The sequence below is a fragment of the Aquarana catesbeiana genome, linkage group LG06 (assembly GCF_042186555.1).
Source record: "Aquarana catesbeiana isolate 2022-GZ linkage group LG06, ASM4218655v1, whole genome shotgun sequence".
In the NCBI taxonomy this organism is placed as follows: Eukaryota; Metazoa; Chordata; class Amphibia; order Anura; family Ranidae; genus Aquarana; species Aquarana catesbeiana.
In genome coordinates, this window is record NC_133329.1 from 37,209,896 (window position 1) to 37,235,022 (window position 25,127).

Consider the following 25,127-nt stretch of genomic DNA (forward strand, 5'->3'; position numbering starts at 1 on the left):
CGATTGCGGTAGTTCAGGAACTTGGCAATGAAAGTCCGTGGCGGTGCTCCAGCAGGGGGGGACTTCCCAGCAAGGCAGTGTGCACGCTCCACCACGAATGTGGAGGAGAAGGCCTCCCTGCCGTAGGTCTTAATAAACAGGTTATCCAGGTACGTGGGGTGGGGGGGGGTCGGCACCCTCGGATCTCTCAGGAAGCCCCACAAAGAGCAGGTTACACCTCCAGAGGCGATTCTCCATGTCATCCTGCTTGGAGAGGATCGTGTTCAGTTGGTACTGTAGTTGTTCAGTGGTGACTTGGAGTGGATGCAGGCCCTCCTCCACATGGCTGACCAGGCTTTCGGTTTCGGACACCCACTCTCTTAGCTTGTGAACGTCCTGCCTAATCAAGGAGATGTCGACCTTCACCTCCTCGATCCTGGAGGTGAGGGTAGATTGGCACAGGGCGATGGCTTTCAGCACTCTGACTCCGAGGACATTTTTAGAACACGGGAACATGGGAGAGTGTCTGCTGCAGCTGGTGTATCTGTGTTCCCCAAGGGCTGTGGCAATTACTGGAAGCTGATCCCCAGGATATCATCCCACCGCCTGTCAGTATATGCTCGATTCGGCCCATTGGGGGCCGCAACTTCAGGTGAGAGGCTGGGGAAACTATTGATGCACCCCTGGAACAAGATTGGACCTACCTATTAGATATCAGGCACTTGCACTTTTGCACCACCTGTAGAAGATTGCACTGGGCTGACATCGGGAATCGCACTACTGTTTCTATTTTGGACATCCTCTTCTTAGTTCATTTAGCAGTAGCTTTCACCCTAGAGAACACCGCTATTTATGCTTATCATTGCACTTGCACTTTCATCTGTAGCAGTTTTTGGATGCCGCTATTTAGTCGCACCTTATGCAATTTTGGATTGCACTTTTGATTTTTTTATTTGTAGTATATTATTATTTTCGGTTATTTCATTATTTAGTAGTTCACTGAGTTTTGCTACATCTCTTGACATTTTTAATGGTCTTCTTATTTATGCACATTGCACTTTAGGATTTGATTCACCTCACTGCTTTGTTGCACGTTAGCACTGCCAGTGTTTATTTTTCATTATTGTGCTAATATTGTTGCACACTGCCACTTATGTTTACTATTGCACTTGCACTTCTATCTTTAGAAGATTCTGGATGCCGTTATTTAGTCGCATCTCATGCGTCTTTGGATTTTAATTTGGACTTTTTTTATACTTTATCAACATTTTTGGATACTTCACTATGTACTAGTTCACTTATTTTTGCTATATTTCTTGCCATGTTCATATGGTCTTCTTTTTTATGCACATTGCACTCTAGGATTTTATTCACTTCACTGCCTTGTTTTGCGTTAGCACTGTCAGTGTCTACATATCATCATTGTGTTACTATTGTTGATCATTTTATTCTTTTATTTTAGTTATCACTTACCTTAGGATTATTGGCTATTGCATATTAAGTGGGGTAGCACCACATATACTTCTATTTTATCATCCTTTGTGTTTGCAGGGAATATAGTCCCTAGGATCTGTAAAAAGGATTTGTCACGAGCGGAGCTCTCACTCTGCACGTCCTACTCCATGTAGCTCCAGACCATGCCCCCACAACATCAGAATATCTAATCGAAAAGACTACTAGTCCCACAATCCTCCAATCCTCCCGGTTTGGCTCACAGATATCATGACAGTTACTGGTGCTCAGCACTAGAGGGACATCAGAATAGATGGAGAATGACAGGGGTGGTCTGCATAATAATGTAACTGTAGTCCACTGTCGCTACATAAGTAACTACAGACTGGTTAGTTTAACTTCTATAATTGGGAATCTAGTCTAGGCATTTGATATGTAGCACCCTCTTAGCGAAGGATGCTAGGCACATTTAGTTTTTGACTCCTTGTGTAGTCAAGGGAGCGGTGATTTTGTTCTGGTCTGTTCATGGTTTCAGGGGCTAGGTGTTTAATTGCTTTCCCCTGCCTCTGAAGAAGCTTCAGAGCTTCAAATGCCCAGCCAAAATATTAATCATGCTTCAGCCAATCATTGGAGAGCAGTGTCCAGAACAGGGCTGGAAAGGTGATAAATAATCTGAAGTCCTGAAGAGATCGTCTCGAAGGTTCCAAACACTGAGGTGCTGCTGCCTTTAGGCAGCTCATGGACTTTGTAGCTGTTCTTGAGGCCCCAGCTGTTTCAGGGCTGAGGGCCTGGCTGGATCTCCTGAGAAGCTGACTGTATGTCTTCACCACAAGGGATCTGGTCTGGAGAAGAACTCTCCCTCAATGGACCATACAGTATCTGGAGGAAGCTGGAAGGTGTGCAGCTATCTTGGTGACTTGAGTAAAGACCCTGAATTGATTCATGATGACTGTGTGCTTTTAGGGATGCAAGTGCCATTGGTAGCTGTGGACTGACACAGCTTCCATAGGGTCTCAGAATTTTGGCCATCCTCAGCAGACTCCTGGAGTGTGAGCCTGGAGAAAAGTGCCCTCGTTACTGTGCAGTGTTCTGGAAAAAGCACTGGGTACCAATAGTTGTGCAGTGGTACGAGGTAACCAGATGCCAAAGAGACTTACTTCATGGTCCACAGTTGTGGGGTCTTAGACTGTTCAATATTCACATTTACCGGGGGGGCGTGGCCAACCGGAGCTGAAGATGGACGCTTAACTGCATAGCTCAGCAGCCAGGGGACACAATCCAGCGTAATCGGCCCACACCACGACTCCATCCGCACCCATCCTCGCTCCAGGCACCCAGGAGACAAAGATGCAGCCATCCAGGAAAAGATTTACGGAGCACAAGCCCCAAAAACTAACAGAATTCGCCTACAAGCCGGCGGGCTGGGACTCCCAAGATGGCGCCGACCAGGCCGCGCCGTCCGAATCATACACGGACCTCCCGGATGATCTCCAGGACGCACAGCACTCCACAGGTACGATTCCTGACAAGTACCAAGCCCCAGAGAGTGACCCTCTCCCCAGCAGCCCAGCAAAAGCTCGGATGAGGCTAGATACACTGACGCTGCACACACAGCGCCAGCTAATTGAGGCCCAGGCTCCCATCCCCTTCTCCATAGACCAGGCCCTGCATTCCTCCATGGCCTCCTTCCCCACATCAGGGCAGCCAGTCATGGACACAACTCTGAAGGACATGCTTCTGTCCCTTCAATCCTCCCTCATGAATGATCTTTCATCCATGTTCCACAGAGTCACCGCTGACATTCACAAGCTAGATGACAGAATGACTAATGCTGAGAGGGGTATACAGGCCTGTACTTCCACAGTAAATGAAGTGATTGATTCTTATGACAATATCAAGGAGGAACAGGCATGGATGCGCGCCAAAATGGCGGATTTAGAAGACAGGTCACGCAGGAACAACATTAAACTGAGGGGAGTCCCGGAGTCCATACTCCCGGTGGACTTACCACGCTACGCGAAAGAATTAATACATCTAGTGATACCTGAAGCTTCCCCCAGAGACGCCATTATTGACAGAATACACAGAATTGCCAAACCGTCCCACCTGGCAGCCTCGGTCCCTAGAGATGTACTAATGAGGGTCCACTTCTACCAAACCAAAGAAAAGCTCCTTATGGGCCTTAGAGCAAAATCTCCACTACCCAGCCCCTATACTGGGATACAACTTTTCCCTGACCTGTCCAAGTACACCCTCCAACTGCGTCGGCAACTGAACCCGATAACCAAAGGTCTGCAGAACCACAAAGTACCATACAAATGGCGCCACCCAGCTACCATCCTTGTTATCCGCAATGGTCAGACGCATGCAATAGGAGACCTAGATAAAGGCCTAAAGCTCCTCCACTCCTGGAGCATAATCCCTGATATGGCTGCCCCTACCGCACTAACCAACGGTGCCTTACCTCCTCGTAGACAACAAAACCATCTTCTCACCTGAGGATGTTCGCATCTACACAACAATGGCCGACAACTCATCCCACAGATCCCCTGAGCTCTGACAGTCCGACACCTTAACTCCTTCCCTCCGGTGATACTGACTCTGTTTACCCCCACGTAGAGGATTTAACGGTGTCAAACACCCCCTCTAATATTCGCGCTAGCTGAATAATACAGCAATATCATATCCAACAACTGCGAACCAAAAACCCAAGTTCCTTTCCCACTAGTTTCCACTCTTTATACCAGTACTCTATCAATGCATTTCTCTACTGGTTACTGACGTATTGCTCTATCCGCAGCACTCTAGTCCACCTCTATTTCAGACCCTTGGATTGCCACTGGAACACCACTGCGCTCTAGCTAGACTCACCTGCAAACAGAAGCATCAACATCCCTATACCAGTGCCTCAACACATCTGCACTCGGACTTCCGCCTCAGGATCAAAGCAACCGACCCCACCTGCCATCGGACTCATCCTCCAGCAACGAACCGTAAGTGTTGCACTCAACACCCAACACCCCCACGGACACAAAATGTCATTCACTATACTGTCATTAAATACCAACGGCCTCAATCATCCTGCCAAGAGACACTCACTGTGGAGATCCGCTACAGATCTTCACGGCGACATCCTTTGTGCCCAGGAAACACATCTGCTCACCAATGATACACCCCTATGCAAGAACAACCGCTTTCCCCAGATGTTCCACGCCACCCATTCAACTAAAACCAGAGGGGTCATGATTGCAATCAGAGACTCACTGGACTTCCTACTTTTGGATATCGAAAAAGACCCCGAAGGCCGTTATATCATAATTGCTTGCAAAGTCAACAAAGTGACCTATACCATAATTAACCTTTATGCCCCGAACTCTGGCCAAACTAAATTCCTCCACAAGGTCCTGCGTAAAGCCAAGCACATCCAAAAAGGTCACCTGATATTATGTGGAGACTTTAATCTCGTCCCTGAAATATCCATCGACTCAACATCATCGGCAACCAGAAGAGTCTCACCTCTGAAAAGATTCATCTCCTCTCAAGACCTCTACGACGTTTGGCGCTGTCACCACGGCTCCGAACGGGACTATACTTTTTTTTCTTCCAGGCATCGCTCCTATTCAAGAATAGACCTGTTCTTAACCGATAAGTTTATTCTACAAAATGTATCTGCCTCCACAATCCACACCACGACATGGTCGGACCATGCCCCAATCTCTATCACGATCCAAGACTCTAACTTACAAAAAACTACATTTCTATGGCGAGTAAACAACCACATCATTCAACACAATCAATATGCGCCATCTATTGCAGAACAAATAACTGATTTCTTTTCACTAAACAAAGGCTCGGTGCCCGACCCTGCCGTGGTGTGGAGTGCACACAAAGCATACATGAGAGGCATGTTAATTAAATTAAGTTCCCACCATAAGAAAAAGAGGACGCAACGTATAAACGACCTGACAACCCAAATAGCAACCCTAGAATCGAGACACAAATCTGACACCCGAGACCACCTGACAAATCACCTATTGACCCTTAGACAGGAACTTAGAACACTACTCCTTCACTCTTACGAATTCCTCCAGAAAAAATTTAAGGCTACATCGTATTCTACCTCTAACAAAGCAGGAAAGAAACTAGCACAAAGACTAAAAGGCAGACGAACCAGAGCCAAAATATCTCAACTTATCCACCCTCATACCAAAGCCCCGCTGAGCAACCCCCAAGACATAGCTAATGCCTTCAGCGCCTACTATGAAGACTTATATAATCTAAAACAAGACCCGCTCACACCCCAGCCCACCCCAGACGACATTGACCACTTTCTCAGGAAAGTCAAGCTACCCACACTGACGATAGACCAACTGAATACCTTAAATGCCCCCTTCACAGAAATAGAAATAAAGAAGACTATTACCTCACTACCTAGCGGCAAAGCCCCAGGCCCTGACGGCTTAACTGGGGAATACTATAAGCAATTCTCACCCCACTTGACCCCGTACTTAACGGAATTATATAACCACGTTGCCTCCTCTTCTGCTTTCTCTAAAGAATACTTGAACGCGTTGGTAATAACATTGCCAAAGCCAGGGAAACAGTCGAATATACCTCAAAATTTCCGCCCAATCTCTCTACTTAATCTCGACCTTAAAATTTACGCAAAAACCATAGCAACAAGATTGATCAAAATTATGCCCACCCTTATACACCATGACCAGACGGGGTTCACAAAAGGTAGACAATCATCTGACGCCACCAGACGGATGATAAACCTGATCCACCATGCTGAATCCACCGGAACGCCTTCTCTGCTCCTATCCTTGGATGCAGAGAAGGCGTTCGATAGGGTGCACTGGACCTATCTAGAAAAGGTACTCCAAAAGTTTGGATTCCAGGGTCTGATTCTTAGAGCCATCATGGCACTATACTCCAACCCTGAAGCTCAGGTTTACACAGAGGGCATGCTCTCCTGCCCATTCCCCATAACCAATGGCACCCGTCAAGGCTGCCCTCTATCTCCCCTCATATTTAATATGCTCATGGAGCCCCTGGCAGAAAGTATCCGTTCTCATCCCAACATCTCGGGCTTACACATTGGAACTACGCACCATAAGATCAGCTTATTTGCGGATGACATCATCCTTATCCTATCCGACCCGACTGTTTCCCTGGCTGAGGTACACCATATGCTCCAATGGTTTAGTTCGATCTCCTACTACAAGGTGAACACATCCAAATCCTGCATCCTAGACATAAATATAAACGCCACCATAAAAAATCTTCTACAACTACAATATCCTTTTGTATGGGCAGACACTGATATTGCCTACCTGGGCATCAAACTCCCAAGGAACACTAAAAACCTCTATTCAAGAAATTTTCCCTCATTACTTCAGACTATACAGCAAACGACACAACAAATAGCAAAACAAGAGCTGTCTTGGACAGGAAGGCTTGCGGCCTTTAAAATGGTCTGCCTACCTCAAATACTTTATTATTTCAGAACCCTACCAATTCCACTACCTGCTACATTTTTTAGATCCCTACGCACAATGTACAACAAACTCCTGTGGAACGGTAAACGTCCCAGGTGTGCACATCAACAACTGACTAAACATAAGCAAGTGGGGGGCACGAGCTCTATAGATTTTGAAGACTACCATATAGCAGCCATTCTGGCCCAACTACCCTGCTGGTTCCATCCAACTCCAACTACCCTATGGGGGCAAATTGAATGCTCCTCAATTACAAGAACAGACCTGAAAACCTGGCTACTGAGCACCCCACTGGGCTCATTGATTCCAAAGTCCCTATCTCCAACTATTAAAGCATCAGCGCAAGCCTGGAAAAAATTATCCATCTCAATGAACCAGACCCCCCATGAACCACAAACACACATCCCTCTGGCCTCCTTGAAACATATAGCACCTGAACTACCAGTAACCTCATGGACACACATGGGCGTAGGGCCCCTACAACATCTACTGCAAGACAACTCCCTCAAACCATTCTCCCAATTGCAATCTGAATATACAATACCCACATCTGAATATTTCACCTACCTCCGTATACAACATTGCCTCAAAACGGTCCCCCTTCCTCTGTACAACATCCACCCCAAGACTTGGGATTATCTCACCAACCCTAACACAAATCTCAGAGGAATCTCATACTTCTACAACTCCCTACACCAAAAACATACCTTCACCAAACTAAAGCCTCACAAGAAATGGGAAATAGATCTGAATCACGAATTCACAGACAATCAATGGCATCAAGCATTCAAATCCACGTACAAGGCCACGAAATGCGCGGCCCTTTGGGAACTGGCGCAAAAAATCTCTCTGCGTTGGTACATGACCCCAGCCAGAATCACGTCTATTAATCCTCAAGTCCCCAATATCTGCTGGAGATGCAACTCATCCCCAGGAGATCTTCTCCATATCTTATGGTCATGCCACCTTCTTAAAACGTACTGGGATAGTATTTTCCAGCTAATCTCAAACATTACACACATCAAAACTCCCCCCTCCCCAGCACTTGCGATCCTGAATCTTACTATTGAGGACCTTCCTCACCCCTTTAGAATAGTGACCACCCACATCCTGATGGCAGCTAAACTTAACATAGCTAGACACTGGAAGTCAGACACATCCTTAACCCTAACCCAAGTCGTAGATTTGGTATCATTACACTACAGTTATGAGCACACATCTGCTTCTGACACAAACCATTATAAAAAAATACAATCCAGCTGGCAACCATGGACCACCTGGACTAGAGGCTGCGCAATTCACGTCTAAGTTACTGCATTAAAACCCCTTCCTCTTGACCGAGCAATACTATGAATAGAGTATGTTTACATGTTTATTTTCAACTAACAACCTTCCAGAACATTTTCTTTCTTCTTTCTTTGGAATGCACTAACACAGATGGTCCACTTCACTCCTGTGACTCTAGTGATCCCACTTGGGGTGTCACACTAGTGAAGTGGATCAGCAACGACTACAGTATACCGTTACTAGAGATACTGGTTATTATGTACTCAATGCATTAATTCATTGTGTATGGACAAAGTTTTACTCTACCCAATGTGGAGCTGTTTTCAATGCATTGTCCACTTTTACGTCATGCACGACGTACAATGTTCAATTGTACAATGTATACTATGTAAAATTAATAAAAATTATTGATTAAAAAAAAAAAATATTCACATTTACCTAAGGAGAAGATTGCCCTCTCATAGCTATATGCTAATCATTTCTTGGAGTATCTCAAGCCCTAACCCCAAATCAATTTTTTTTTTTTTTTATGAGGGGGAAAGCAAAAGCCTTGATAAAGAAGTTGCTGTGGATATAGTATACTTGGATTTTGGCAAACCGATTGACACAGGGTACGTCGCTGGACGGGAAGCTATATAGGGTCTGGGATTAAAACAATTTGTCTTTGCAGATGACACCAAGCTAAGCAGTGGAAAAAGGTCCTTACAGTTATGTTTCCAATTTACAAGCTGACCTCAATGCACTGTTTAATTGGGCAACTGTGCGGCAAATGAGGTTTAATGTTGATAAATGTTAAGTGAGGCACTTAAGGGCTAAGAATATGCATGCATCATACATACTAGGAGGATTACAACTGGGTGAATCAATGGTGGAGGAGGATCTGGTGTTCTGTTAGATCTAGATATTGACTTAATAATAGCATGCAATGTCAAGCTGCAGCTTCTAAAGCTAGCAAAATTCTTTCTTATATTAAAACGGAGTTCCACCCATTTAAAAGTCAGCAGCTATAAAAAGTGTAGCTGCTGACTTTTAATAATCAGACACTCACCTGTCCCACGGTCCAATGATGCGGGTGCATGAAGCCTCGCACCTCTCCCCCTCCTCTCCGAGGCGCAGGCATTCTAACTGTGGGCACCCGGCTGTGGCTTCACAGCCAGGCATGCACTGTGCATGTGCGAGCCGCACTGTGCGCTGTGAATGGCCGGGCAATTTTCTGGGACCTGTGACGTGTCCCAGAAGTTTGCAGTGAGGGAGGGGGAGAGGAGAACTGAATGCCGCAGAGCCAGGGGAGGAAGTTGGAGCTGGGTGCCAGTAAAAACAGGGTACCCGCTCCTCCCCCAAAAAAATGGCATGCCAAATGTGGCATGTCAGGGGGTCACTTGCACTTAAAGCAGAAGTTCCATTTTTGGGTGGAACTCCACTTTAAGAGAGGTATGGACTCCAGAGAGAGAGAGATATCATTTTGCCCCTGAATAAATCATTAGTAAGACCTCATCTGGAATATGCAGTTCAGTTTTGGGCACCAGTTCACAAAAAGGATATGGGTGAACTGGAGAAAGTGCGGAGAAGGGAAACTAAACTGAGGCATGGAGGAGCTCAGCTATGAGGAAAGATTAGAGGAACTGAATTTATTCTCTCTTGAGAAGAGGAGATTAAGGGGGGATATGATCACCATGTATAAATACATACTGTAAGTTGTCCATATAGTGAACTTGGTTTGAGTTATTTACTTTAAGGTCATTAGGACAATGGGTAGGGAAGAGATTTACCTCCACATATAGAGGAATGGCTTCTTCATAGCAAGAGCTGTGAAAATGTGGAGTAAACTCCCTCAAGAATTAGTCCTGGCTAAAGTAGATTTGTTTTAAAAAAGAGCTGAATACATTCCTAAATGCAGAAAATATGTTTGGATGCTAACACCAGAGAATATTAATGCAGAGAATATCCTATTTCCTCCTTGGGGATTGGGAAGACATTTTATTCTCTCTCATTTGGGTAAATTGGATCATGGTTTAGGTCGAGTTCACACTTGTACGATAAACGCTCCAACATTGGGAGCTCATATCGCATGACATGTGATAATCAATGTTTCCCTATGAGAGGCATCTTAACTGGCCCGACACAAGTCGGTCCGACTTTGAAAATGCTCCCTGCACTACTTTGGTCCGACTTTGATCCTACCTCAGCCCATTGAATATCACTGAAGTCGGATCAAAGTCAGATCGCCGTCTTAGCTGATCTGACTTTGGCATGCGACTTGTGCTCTGATGATCTTGAAGGGAAACTCCACGCCAAATTTAAAAAAAAAACGGAATGGGTTCCCACTTCAAAAGCATACCAGGCCTTTCAGTCTGATATGGATTTTATAATCCATAACAGACCCATATCTGAGCACGCAACCCGTCAGGTCAGGAGATACCGGATAACGGCCCCCCACCCTATGTGAATGACTATGGGGTACATTGTACCCCTACCCATTCACTTAAAAAAATAAAATAAAACGCAGTACACAGGTTTTTAAAGTAATTTATTAGGGAAGCTCTGGGGTCGCTTCCGATTTCTTCTCCTCTCTCCGGCTCATCTGCCTCCTCCGCTGATGACTTCTGCCTCTGCCGGTTCTTCTCCACTCTCCACTGATGTCTTCTAACCCTCTCCGGGTCTTCTCCATCTGTCCGCTGTCTTCTGCCTCTGCCGGGTCTTCTTGCTCTTTTGCCAGGTCTTCTCTGCTGCCTTCTCCCTCTGTTCTTCTTCCGATGTTGACTCACCGCTCTCTACCGCTCTAATGCTGGGTGCGTGGTGTGCCACTACTTATATTTGCATGGGGTGGGGTCAGCGGGTGACGTCACCCAGAGCCACCGCCCCTATAACATCACTGCCCAGTGCATGATGGGGTGGTGACGTCATAGTGGGTGGGGCCTCCATATGACATCACCCGGTGACCCGCCCCATGCCAATATAAATAGTGGCACACCCAGCATTAGAGTGGGAGTGCGTGCTGAGTCAACATCGGAAGAAGAACCACTAGTTGTATTTGTATGGGGCGGGGTCAGCGGGTGACGTCACCCAGAGCCCCCGCCCCTATAACGTCACTGCCCAGTGCATGATGGGGTGGTGACATCATAGTGGGTGGGGCCTCCATATGACCTCACCCGGTGACCCCGCCCCATACCAATATAAATAGTGGCACACCCAGCATTAGAGCGGGAGTGCGTGCTGAGTCAACATCAGAAGAAGAACAGAGGGAGAAGACAGCAGAGAAGACCCAGCAAAAGAGCGAGAAGACAGCAGAGAAAACCCAGCAGAGGCAGAAGACAGCGGACAGAGGGAGATGACCCGGAGAGGGCTAGAAGACATCAGCGGAGAGTGGAGAAGAACCGGCAGAGGCAGAAGACGTCAGTGGAGGAGGCAGAAGAACTGGAGAGGGGAGAAGAAATCAGAAGCGAAGCCGGAGCTGCCTTAATAAATTACTTTAAAAACCTGTGTACTGCGTTTTATTTTTGAAACTTTTTTTTACGTGAATGGGTAGGGGTACAATGTACCCCATACTCATTCACATAGGGTGGGGGGCCAGGATCTGGGGGCCCCCTTGTTAAATAGGCACAAAAATAGGCTTGTTCCGATAAGCCCCCCGCCCACAGACCCCGACAACCAATGGCCAGGGTTGTCAGGAAGAGGCCCTTGTCCTCATCAACATGAGGACAAGGTGCTTTGGGGTGGGAGACACAGGGCCCCCCCTGCCCCAAAGCACCCATTCCCCCATGTTGAGGGCATACGGCCTGGTACGGTTCAGGAGGGAGGGCACTCGCTCCTCCCCACCCCCTTTCCTGACCTGCCGGGCTGCATGCTCGGATAAGGTTCTGGTATGGATTTTAGGGGAAAACCCACACTGTTTTTTCAGCATGGGTATTCCCATTTAAATCCACACCAGACCTAAGGGCCTGGTATGCTTGTGAAAGGGGAACCCATGCAATTTTTTTTTTAAATTTGGCATGGAGTTCCCCCTAAAGATTCATACCAGACACAAAGTGCCTGCATTGTCAGGATCAAAGTCAGATCCCAGTTCATTGAAGTCGGATGGATGTCGGACTTCAAGTCGCAGGGCAAAGTCGGATCCACAATTGTATGACTGTCGCGTCGTACCAGTGTAAACCCGATCTTATAGAGTTTTTTTGCCTTCCTCTTGATAAGCTGGAGGTATAGGGTCCTGTATATGAAAGTTATTTATTTATGTATTCTTTTTTTTCTTAGCCTGACTAACTATATGATGATGAAGAGGGGCTCTTTGACCCCCCCCCAAAAAAAAACATGTTGGCTTTTTATGACATAGGAGTCTAAGTAAGTTATGTCAAATCTAAAACTGTATAGTTGTCACTTTGACAAGAATAGAGGGAAAATAGTGGTAAATATATGGACTTTACAAATTAAAATATATCTACCCGACAAAAAGGGGATTTGGTGGGCGCCCAGAAAAAAACAGTAATAACATAAATAATCATGGCATTATTTTTATATGTCCATAAAGATTCCTACAATGCATCAAATCAATGAGTTTTATAATTATTTTATATGCTATGTTTCCTAATTCTTTAAAGATATACAGTCCACAGACCTTTACACCTTTTCCTTTTTCCATGTTATATTTCTCTTCTATGGCTTTCAAGTGTTGCTTGAACTTTGCATGTCCTCCGCGTACGTTATACGCTCCCCCAGCCAAAGCCTTCTCAAAGGTCAAGGAATGCTTCTTGATGAGAGAGTTACATATCTCCAGAGACTTCTCCTCATTTATGCAGATAAACCCATTTTTCTCTTTGAGTAGGTTTCTCTAATGAAAGAAAATATGTGAGTTTAATAATAGAAGGTGGAATTTTGAAGTTTGCCTTGGAAAGTAAGGTAAAATTGCCCTTTGCTAGGGCTTAATGGCTCAGTGGGATAGTTGGTCTAGTGCTTGCTTTGATGTGAAGATTTACCAGTACGCGTAGAGGAAATTACAAGGAAACTCATATCTGCAATGCTGAAAGGCTTCATTGACAAAGGTGGCTACCAGTGAGAACCTTGTTTTTGCCAGAGAGGAAACCAGCCCCATGCAAAGCTTGTGAGTAAACAACTGTGACCAGAAACAGCTGCAAGACCAAAATGTACATTGTACAAACCTATGGGTATTGTCATCACTGTTTACAGGTAGTTGCTCTTACCAGCGGTAAAATGTGAACAGGGATTCCGAGCAGCCCTGATAACAGACAATTTGCATCCAGGTTGTCAGTTCTGGCTTCACACAAACTGGATGCAGCTAATTGTCCAGTTTGTATACAGCCATAGCTGTATCCAAATCTAGAGATTGGCCACATCTGAATGCTACAGCTTAGATGCCAGCGTGAATGATTGCTTGAATCATGAACAAAAGAAGCCCTCCCAGCCCTTTAAGCTTGTAAAGGAGATGCAGTAACTTGATGATCTAATCTCTGTCACTCTGCTCTTTCCTCCTCTCATCATACTCCTTGAGTATTGCATTACAACTGATAGCTTTCCTGTGCTGCTTCTTCTTTCCCCAGCTCTGGGGTTTGCAGGAGGCTGATATAAAATACTCATAAAATACATTTAATTATGTAAAACAAAAATGATAATATTGCGCCAATCCCAAAAAAAATGTATAGAAAGCTGCCAACACAACAATTAGACAAATTGTGAATCGAAAATAAAAGAATACAGTGTGGCGCTAAAGTGAACTTGTTCCTCATTTGGGTCAGACCCACTAAAATATCAATCAGAGGGCCAAACTTACCCAGTGAGGTATTTAATCAAATAGGATTTTTTCAAATCCTGTATTATTACAAAAGGAAAAAGCAATAATAAATTCACTGAGTAATCCCTATAGTCTGCCTTATCAGGTGTGTATTAAATTGTATCCAATAAAGTCCAGCCAGACGAAGAGCTGATTGTATTACCCTAAAGGAGATGACTGTATGGGGATAAGTATATGTGCTATTTAATCGTGAAGAAAAAAATAATAAAATAAAATGAAAAACGTGATATTTGTATTAAAATTCCGTGAGTCGACATCCAATGTGCTAAAACGTTGCTCAGCAGACGTGTATATCTGTTGGTAACAGGTGTCGTACAAGGTACGTATATTATAATAGTATGTGATAAAAATATAAAAACATATAACTCAATATAAGTGCACTCATATATATAAATAATGTTCATAAACACACTCAATGGAATCAGATGTGAGTCCCAATGCTGGACCTTTGAAGGTACACCCAGATACTTGGCCGCTTGGGCTTCCTTTGAACAGCCAGGATGGTTCCCGTATACTCAGATGGTAGGACTGAAACTGTAGATATAGGTATGTAAAAAATACTCTTACCAAGAGTGGTGGACTCCCCGGCCAGCGGCTTCGGAGTCAGAGTAAGCTTGTGGTAAAACGAACGGCAATGAGTGGAATGCTGCTTCATCCGTCAGTAGAAGTACAGGAAGGTGAGGGTCTCCACAGGACTGTCCCCCACACTTGAACGCTCTATTCACCGTACAGCTCCTCCGGTGGAAAAATCAAAGGAGAAACTCCACATAGCGTAAAACTGCTTCAAAAGGACTTTAATAAAAGCTTTGCAGTAAAAAATTACACTGGCTCATGGACCACAACAGAGACCAGGTATAGTAAAGGTATATTGGCCCATAGACAACAACAGAGGCCAAAGTGCCAAAACATATAGAATCAATTAAAAAAGCGATTGTTCGGTCGTGGCATAGCAGGCATATCCAACGCGATGCATTTCGTCCGCTAGGACTTCAACTGGGGTGTATGCCTGCATGCCACATTTATATATATGCTAAAACATAATTTGAAAAAAGCCGCACCTGCTTACACCATGTGAGACGCCACTTCCGGGTCCCGAGAGATGACGTCAATTAAGTAATAACCTATCATGATGGGCAGGAGTGGGGATGTAGAACCCGGCCTCTAGGTGAATTAACTCAATGCTCATTGGTCGGGAGAGCCCACCGTCGCTATCGTGATTGCTCACGAGTCAGGTGGTTACATCCAGGCCAATAGGGGCCATCACATACGGCCATGATTCTTATAACATCCACACTAGCGTGCCCTCACCATCCGGGACCACCCAACGCGACTCATTATAGGTCACCTGACAGTCGCGGACGGAGGGTCACGGGCTGGTTAGTGTCACATGAAGCTGGCGGCCAATCAAGGCTTACGCAAGCAACACGTGACGTCAATACCGGAAGTAGATGATAGTGTCTTTGCGAGGTGGAGCGCACATGCGGTGCACACCTCTATCCAAGATGTGTATCGGATACATCTACAATTGTGAGAAGTGTATGGAACGCAAATGCGCCCCACCGATCTGTGTCTCAACAATAGCAGGATTTATGAGGAAGTGTATATAATCAATAGGACTCTGCAGCCTCAAAGACAAACATTATAATTAATAGGGCTTTGCAGTCTCCAAAACAGAGCACAATATAATAAAATTAAATTAAAATTAAAAATTTAAAAATTTTGAAAAAATTATTCCAATATAGATTAACTAGGTTTTAATAGGGGAAAAGAATATATAGTACAAAAATATAAAAAAGACTGAAGAAAAATAAGGAAAAAGAAAAGAGTCTGTGGATCGAAATCATAATCATTACCCCTTACTAATGCTTAAAATTGATAAGTGGTAATATGGAAATCGCATGGATGCCTACAATAGGGATCGTATAGTCAGGAGTAGACAAATCCTAACCATGGAAGTATGAGGCGTCTCACAGGGCACAAGCAGTGCTCGCATCCAGTAATTCTAATGTACAGTTATTGGTAGTCACAATAGTTCCACATCCTGTACTAATTAAGTACAAAAACTGCCAACATACAATATCAAAATAATATCCATATCATTTAATAGTTGGCGCATAAGTATTAATCTCAAGAAGTGTCTATATCATTTTAAGAAATTATATAACCTAAGAAAACAAAGCTAGGGCGAGTAGGGAAACAACTATTTAGGCCCGATTGATAAATGCGTTTATGTCCCAGTCAATGTTGAGACCAAATGGCGAATAACTCTTTAATTGATGGATCCAAAAAGTCTCTAACTTGGACACACCCTTTTTGAGGGATTCGCCCCTCCAGTGTGGAATGAATTTGTCTATCACTTGGAACCGGGTCCCAGTTGGGTTCCGATCATGACACCTTAAAAAATGTTTAGGGACACTATGGTTTGTCAAGCCTTTTCTAATATTAGCAATATGTTCATTCCCTCGTACTGAAAAAGTGCGTATGGTCCTACCAACATACTGTTTGTTACATGGACATGTGATCAAATAGACCACATAATGTGTTTCACATGTCAAGAAGTTTAATTTGGTATTCTTTTCCAGTAGAGGTGGAAGTGAACGTCTCACTTTTCCTCCTTCCACAAACGCTGTGTAGACAAACATTGCAACGTCGGCAAGGAAAAAACCCTTTCATATTTTGGAAGAAGGGAGGACGTACAGCTGGGGGGTCAATAATATTGGGAGCAATCTGATTCTTAATTGATGGGGCTCCCTTAAAGATGATCCCACTGCACTCGGGGAGCACAGGACCCAATACAGGGTCATTTTTAAGGACCTTCCAATGTTGGGATATAATCTGTTTGATCTGTTTATGTTGTATAGAAAAGCCTGTCAAAAAGGACCACTTGTGTTTATTCTCTTGTGTAGGTTTAGGTTGCCCTACCAACAATGTCTCTCTATTGATTGAGGAAACCTTTCTAATTTCATCATCAACCAATATTGGGTCATAACCTTTATCGATAAATCTAGATCTTAAGATCTGTGCCTGATAGTGGTAATCAGAGAGGTTACTGCAATTCCGCCTAATCCTGGTAAGTTGGCTGCGTGGTACTGATTTTAGCCAGGTCGCGTGATGGCAACTATCGACCAGAATGTAACCATTCCGGTCGGTAGGTTTGAAAAACGTTTTTGTTTCCAGATGGTCATCGACAGCCACTATCTCCAAATTGAGAAAATGGATAGTCGAAGTACTGATCTCATACTTCAACTCGATACCAACGTCGTTAGCATTCAGTGTAGTCAAGAAAGCATGTAAAGACTCAACACTACCTCTCCGTAGGAGGAGGATGTCGTCTATGTACCTGGCCCAAAGGACCAACTCCGGGGGGTCCAGGGCATAGACGACATCCTCCTCCCACCGGGCCATAAAAATGTTGGCCAAACTAGGGGCGAACTTAGCGCCCATGGCGACTCCCTTCCGTTGGATGAAAAAATCACCATTATACCAAAAGTAGTTATGTTTGGTTGCGAACCTTAGCAGGTCCATAATAAATCTTTGTTGAGTTCTTGGGATAGATTCTTCCCTGGATAGGAAGAGTTCAACTGCCGCTATCCCCAAATTATGGGGTATACAAGTATATAGCAACGTCACGTCAGCCGTGACTAGAAGTAAGTCTCTGCTGTAGGTAACGCTATTCAACTTGGTGATAGTGTCTTTGGTATCCCTCAAATAGGAAGGTACATCCTGTACAATAGGTTGGAGGAAATGATCTATATATTTCCCTATACGCGAAGTAACGGAATCGATACCGCTAATGATGGGGCGGCCTGGAGGCCAGGTAATACTTTTATGCACTTTGGGTAAATAATATATGACAGGGTCCCTGGGGGCAACTGGAACTAAAAAACTCTTTTCTTTTTTGTTTAGGATTCCTAATTGGAAACTCGTATCAACTAGATCAGTGAGTGATTTCTTATAGGAAGCTGTAGGATTAACATACAGTCTTGTATAAGTTTCCGTATCACTCAGAATTCTAGTCATTTCGAGGTGGTAGTCATCTTTATCCAAGATGACTATCCCACCCCCCTTGTCGGCGGGTCGGATAATTAAATCCTTGCGCTCGCATTATTGTTTAAGTCCGATTTTAATGTTGGGATTACTAAAAGTCTTTTTGACAGGTAATTTGTCTAAATCTTTTAGCACCAGGTCACGGAAAACCTTTATAGAGGGGGCAGTGGAACCTGGTGGATTGAAAAGTAAGGGGTTTGAAAGTCCTGAATGGACAATATGTGAGCTCACCTCAATTTGTGGTCTTGTTGGATTAGAGAGTATATATCGCTGCACATTAAGTTTTCGTACATATTTCTGTATGTCTATAAAAGTGTTGAACTTATTAAGTCTTTTTGGGGAGCAAACTTTAAGCCCTTATTAAGAACTGAAAGTTCTGTGTCTGAGAGATTGGATTTACTCAGATTGAAAATCCCGCCATCTGTTAAGACCGTTGCTTTTTTTCGGGTGCGCCTCCCCCCTCTAGTCCCGCGTTTGCGTCTATAGCTCGTTTGTGTCTTTCTTGTACGTTGGGAAAATCCCTACCGTTGGAAGGTCCTGGTTGCTGCTGGTTATAATTGAAAGGTGACCTATTGTGATACTCAGAATCCATCTCTCTGTAAGAGTGATAGGAGTTATAACTGTCACGTGGTCTCTCATTCTCTAATGGTGAATATCGGTTGTACGTATGAATAGGTGTTCTTGGTGGGTAGTGATGTTCGTACTGATCATGATGTCTATCATGTTGGTGTTCTCTCCTTGGTGTAGACCTATAATGGTCATAATTAGAAGACTGACCTCTCTGTCCCTGTCCCCTACCTCTTCCACCCCTACCTTTACTGTGTGGGGGGGGGCCTCTATTCGGGGGCCTAGGGGTACCCGGAGGAATCGGATGGTGATTATAAGTGGTAATTTTTCTTTTTTCTGAAGGGTGGTAAGGTTGTTGGGAATAAAGAGTCTGTGGTTCCGAGGTGTCCATTTCACATGCACCTCTCTCAGGGACAACAGTCTCTTCTTGTTTGTTTTGCCAAGCAAGAACGCTTCCATTTTTATAGTCACTGACATCTCTGGTATACTTTTTTTGCTTTTTGATCTTTTGATCTTTCTCTTCCTTCTCCAAATGATTCCTCAGGGATGTAGAATGGGAGATATACTCTGGAGTAGACCTATGGGAAGCCAGTTTTTCTCTGATTTCCTTGATCTCCTTATCTATCGTGATCATTCGTGTTCGTTTTTTGTCTATCAAGAAATTCAGAAGCGAGAGTCCTTTTGAAGCAGTTTTACGCTATGTGGAGTTTCTCCTTTGATTTTTCCACCGGAGGAGCTGTACGGTGAATAGAGCGTTCAAGTGTGGGGGACAGTCCTGTGGAGACCCTCACCTTCCTGTACTTCTACTGACGGATGAAGCAGCATTCCACTCATTGCCGTTCGTTTTACCACAAGCTTACTCTGACTCCGAAGCCGCTGGCCGGGGAGTCCACCACTCTTGGTAAGAGTATTTTTTACATACCTATATCTACAGTTTCAGTCCTACCATCTGAGTATACGGGAACCATCCTGGCTGTTCAAAGGAAGCCCAAGCGGCCAAGTATCTGGGTGTACCTTCAAAGGTCCAGCATTGGGACTCACATCTGATTCCATTGAGTGTGTTTATGAACATTATTTATATATATGAGTGCACTTATATTGAGTTATATGTTTTTATATTTTTATGTTTTTTTCACATACTATTATAATATACGTACCTTGTACGACACCTGTTACCAACAGATATACACGTCTGCTGAGCAACGTTTTAGCACATTGGATGTTGACTCACGGAATTTTAATACAAATATCACGTTTTTCATTTTATTTTATTATTTTTTTCTTCACGATTAAATAGCACATATACTTATCCCCATACAGTCATCTCCTTTAGGGTAATACAATCAGCTCTTCGTCTGGCTGGACTTTATTGGATACAATTTAATACACACCTGATAAGGCAGACTATAGGGATTACTCAGTGAATTTATTATTGCTTTTTCCTTTTGTAATAATACAGGATTTGAAAAAATCCTATTTGATTAAATACCTCACTAGGTAAGTTTGGCCCTCTGATTGATATTTTAGTGGGTCTGACCCAAATGAGGAACAAGTTCACTTTAGCGCTACACTGTATTCTTTTACATTTAATTATGTGTCAATGATAACAGGACCACAATATTTAGTGTTAGTTATATCTTCTTGGAGTTCACTGTTAAAATCTGTAGCTCAGTATTACCACTTTTGGTCTTTGGTATCACTTCATTCCCCAAAATTTAAGATAAAACATCCTGACATCAAGCCTCACCATAAATTGTTCCAGGAACACATGATTGTTATCCTTAAAGGACCTCTTCAGGAACATCTGCCGAGCTTCTTCCTCGTACCTTCTGCTCTGTTCCAGGAAATTGGCCAGTGTTTTAGTGGGCAGCTGAATGGTCTTCATTTTCTCCACATAGTGCTTTGTTGCCTCCTGAATGGCCGCCTGGTTTTCTTTCTCGGCCAAAGATACCACAGCTTCCTCAATGCAGGCAAATTTGGAGTTGGTTATAGCTTCAGTGTACATTTTGGCCAGCTCACCAAATCCTGAATTAATGGAAAAATAAAAATATATGTTTTTCCCCAAAAGCCTTTCAGAAATGTTTAAAACATCTGTATATTCGACAAAACCCATTTAGTTAAACTTTATCAAAAGCTAAAGATTTTTATTTTATTTTTCTAGTTTTGGATAGAGAAAGGATTGGTTAATGTATATATACAGTGAGGAAAATAGTTTTTGATCCCCTGCTGATTTTGTAGGAAAAAGAAATGATCGGTCTAACAGTCAGAGACAGAATAACAAAAATATCCAGAAAAACGCATTTCAAAACAGGTATGAATTGATTTGCATTTTAATGAGTGAAATAAGTATTTGATCCCCTATCAATCAGCAAGATTTCTGCCTCCCAGGTGTCTTCTATACAGGTAATGAGCTTAAGTTAGGAGCACTCTCTTAAAGGTAGTGCTCCTAATCTCAGCTTGTTACCTGTATAAAAGACACCTGTCCACAGAAGCAATCAATCAATCAGATTCCAAGTTCTCCACCACTCCACCATGGCCAAGACCAAAGAGCTGTCGAAGCATGTCAGGGATAAGATTGTAGACCTACACAAGGCTGGAATGGGCTACAAGACCATCGCCAAGCAGCTTGGTGAGAGGGTGACAACAGTTGGTGCAATTATTTGCAAATGGAAGAAACACAAAATAACTTTCAATCTCCCTCGGTCTGGGGCTCCATGAAAGATCACACCTTGTGGAGTTTCAATGATCATGGGAACGGTAAGGAATCAGCCCAGAACGACGCGGGAAAATCTTGTCAATGATCTCAAGGCAGCTGGGACCATAGTCACCAAGAAAATAATTGGTAACACACTACACCGTGAAGGCCTGAAATCCTGCAGTGCCCGCAAAGTCCCCCTGCTCAAGAAAGCACATGTACAGGTCTGAAGTTTGCTAATAAACATCTGAATGATTCAGAGGAGAACTGGGTGAAAGTGTTGTGATAAATGAGACCAAAATCAAGCTCTTTGGCATCATCACAAATCGCCATTTTTGGAGGAGGAGGAATGCTGCCTATGACTCCAAGAACACCATCCCCATTGTCAAACATGGAGGTGGAAACATTATGCTTTGGGTTTGTTTTTCTGCTAAGGGGACAGGACAACTTCACCACATCAAAGGGACGATGGACGGGGCCATGTACCGTCAAATCTTGGGTGAAAACCTCCTTCCCTCAGCCAGGGCATTGAAAATGGGTCGTGGATGGGTATTCCAGCATGATAATGACCCAAAACACACGGCTGAGGCAACAAAGGAGTGGCTCAAGAACAAGCACATTAAGGTTCTGGAGTGGCCTAGCCAGTCTCCAGAAAATATGTGGAGGGAGATGAAGGTTCAAGTTACCAAACGTCAGTCTCGAAACCTAATGACTTGGAGTAGATCTGCAAAGAGGAGTGGCCTGGTGGCCAACTACAAGAAACATATGACCTCTGTGATTGCCAACAAAGGTTTTGCCACCAAGTACTAAGCCATGTTTTGCAAAGGGGTCAAATAGAGAGAGAGAGAGAGAGAGAGAGAGAGACACAGCTTGTAAAAAACATCTAGAATATGGAAGAGTTAAAGCTGAACATTGGGCACAAGAACTTTAATATATATATATATATATATATATATATATATATATATATATATATATATATATATATATATATACACGGTATCTCACAAAAGTGATTGCACCCCTCACATTTTTGTAACTATTTTATTATATATTTTCATGTGACAACACTGAAGAAATTACACTTTGCTACAATGTAAAGTAGTGAGTGTACAGCTTGTATAACAGTGTAAATTTGCTGTCCCCTCAAAAAAGCTCAACACACAGCCATTAATGTCTAAAAAAGTGAGTAACCCCTAAGTGAAAATGTCCAAATTGGGCCCAATTAGCCATTTTCCCTCCCCGTTGTCATGTGGCTCGTTAATGTTACAAGGTCTCAGGTGTGAATGGGGAGCAGGTGTGTTAAATTTGGTGTTATCGCTCTCACTCTCTCATACTGGTCACTGGAAGTTCAACATGGCACCTCATGTCAAAGAACTCTGAGGATCTGAAAAAATAATTGTTGCTCTACATAAAAATGGCCTAGGCTATAAGAAGATTGCCAAGACCCTAAAACTGTGTACTAATGGAATGGGATGTGAACTGTTCGCATGGAGGGGAGTATTGCCAGATGATGGTTTTCTAAACAGTGTAAAGCCAAGGCTTTGATCTTCATTGATGAAAATACTGACATGACATCAAGGAAGTCAATGACCTGCTGAAGGCAATTCAGAGTAAATTTCAAATTATATTCACTGTGCTCCATTTATCATAAACAACTGCCATTTGTTTGTTTTTTTATAAAATGCTTTTTTTCATCCATTGTCTACAACAGGCCTTGACTTACTGCCTCTTCTCTATCTCTCAAACACTGAACACTGAAAAGCATTCCAAGCATAAATGCAACCTCAGTGTGTAAAAGAAATAAACCAAACCATCATCTAGTAACAGAATCTCTAAAGAATACTTTTCTTCATTGGCTTGAGTAAGCACCAAAACATGGACTACCTTCTGCAAGTGCCCTGAGAGCCACACAATAAGTCCCAAAAGGCCACGTATGGCTCCCAGGCCAATGGATGGGCTCCAGGGCTCTATCTTCCTGATAATGACGAAGCGGGCATGCCTGTGCCATATGTTTTGGCATGGTTACTTGTAGTCTCTGCTGGGACAATGCAAAAGAGTAGGCATGTGCAATTCATTTAGTTCCAAATTAGTTTTTTAACGAATTTCGACAAATTCGTTAATTCGGGAATATCCGAATTAACGAAAACCCGTTTAACGAAATTTTTCCCAATTTGTCGTAAATTCGATAAAATTGGACATTCGTAAATTCAGGCATTCGTACATTTGTACATTCACAATTTACGAATGTACATTCGTACATTAGTAAATTAGTGAATTCGTAAATTTATAAATTCGAAAATTCGGAAATCTGAAATAATAGTTCACTAATAATAACTTAACTATTAGTAATTACTATTAACTTTTAAATTATAGGTATTGTAATTTCCTTTCCTTGGCTGTTAGTGAACGTAACACATACAAATTTATCCGAAGTTATGAATGATCCGAAAAAACGGAATGGAACATAATGAATTAATAATAATAAATAACAATAATAATAACAACGTTTTATTATTATTATTAATTATTATTAATTTGTTCCATTCCATTTGTTTAGATGCAGCATTCATTTTGGATAATTCGTAACTTCGGATAAATTCGTATTTGTTACGTTCACTGACAGTCAAATTTGAAAGGAAATTACAATACCTATAGTTTAATAGTTAGTTACTATTTCAGATTTTTGAATTTTCGGGTTTTTGGATTTTCAAACTTCGAATTTACAAATTTCCGAATTTTCTAATTTACAAATGTACGATTTTACGAATTCACGAATGTAAGAATGTACGAATGAATGAATGTTCGAATTTACGAATGTACGAATGAACAAATTTACGAATCGCGATCATAATGAATGACCCAAAAAACAAAAAAAAAATAATAAACTAATGAAACAAAAATGAACGAATTTTTTGGCTGTGCACATGTCTACAAAAGGGCAATTGGGAGACAGTTATCTCTCATAACAGGAAGTGGCTGAACAAGGACCATTATGGCATGTTTACTAAGAATTTTGTTAAAGATGCAGATTTTAAAATATTGAAAACAACTTTTGAAATGACATGAACATATTAATACCTGTTTAGGAAATGAGTGGTTGGGTTTAAATATGCTTTAACATACCACAATGTAGAACTGCTTTTACCTTAAAGAGGTATCTATGTGGATACACTACATATTAAACAGTTTATTGAACTCACGATGTCCTGTGACAGTCAGCATGTCCCTGACATGTTTCGCCCCAACATTTTGGAAAATGTAGTCGCAAAATCTCCGGGACTGAGCCACAAATCTCTCACTCAATTTACTCTCAGGTGCCTTCTCCAGATTCCCAAGAACCCCATCATTCGCAGCGGGTAACCCAAAGATGAAACATTTCCGTGTTCCGAAATACGCCCGAATGCGCTTCCTCAGCCTGTTATAGTCCTCATCCTTTGTTGTTTTTTCAGCTGTTTGTAGATAATAGGGAAAAAAAATATATAGAAATGGTGATTTGTTTAGGACTTTAGGGTTATGGTAACATTTTATTATCATTGACACGCTACCTACACATATAAGTTAGAACTGTCTTAGAGTCCATTTAAATTTATATGGTGCAAGTCCTGGGCACCAGAACAAAACAGAAAGGGTAAATCTCCAATATTAAAAAAAAAGGGGGAGGGTGTGACCAAGATGGCGGCAGTTTAGGACCCTTAGTTAAAGAGCTCTGCTACCCCCGCGGGGAATTTATCCTGTTTTACTACCCTGGGACTCTCCTAGGCTCTCCCTAAATCATCCCGGCGGGGAATGTGTCAGA

The 25,127-nt window shown here is 43.0% G+C and overlaps 1 protein-coding gene across 2 annotated transcripts in view; it reads right to left on the reverse strand.

Moving 5' to 3' along the window:
• LOC141148312 (guanylate-binding protein 6-like) overlaps positions 1–25,127 on the reverse strand; it is a 119,890-nt gene that overhangs the window by 50,680 nt on the left and 44,083 nt on the right. Inside the window, exons 6-8 of one of the 2 annotated variants that reach the window (XM_073635629.1) lie at positions 24,532–24,780; positions 20,381–20,658; positions 12,829–13,041 (exon numbers count right to left, since the gene is read on the reverse strand). In XM_073635629.1, the coding sequence (XP_073491730.1) occupies positions 12,829–13,041; positions 20,381–20,658; positions 24,532–24,780 (740 nt within the window). The remainder of the gene's footprint in view (positions 1–12,828; positions 13,042–20,380; positions 20,659–24,531; positions 24,781–25,127) is intronic. The other variant, XM_073635630.1, reaches the window with a different exon arrangement.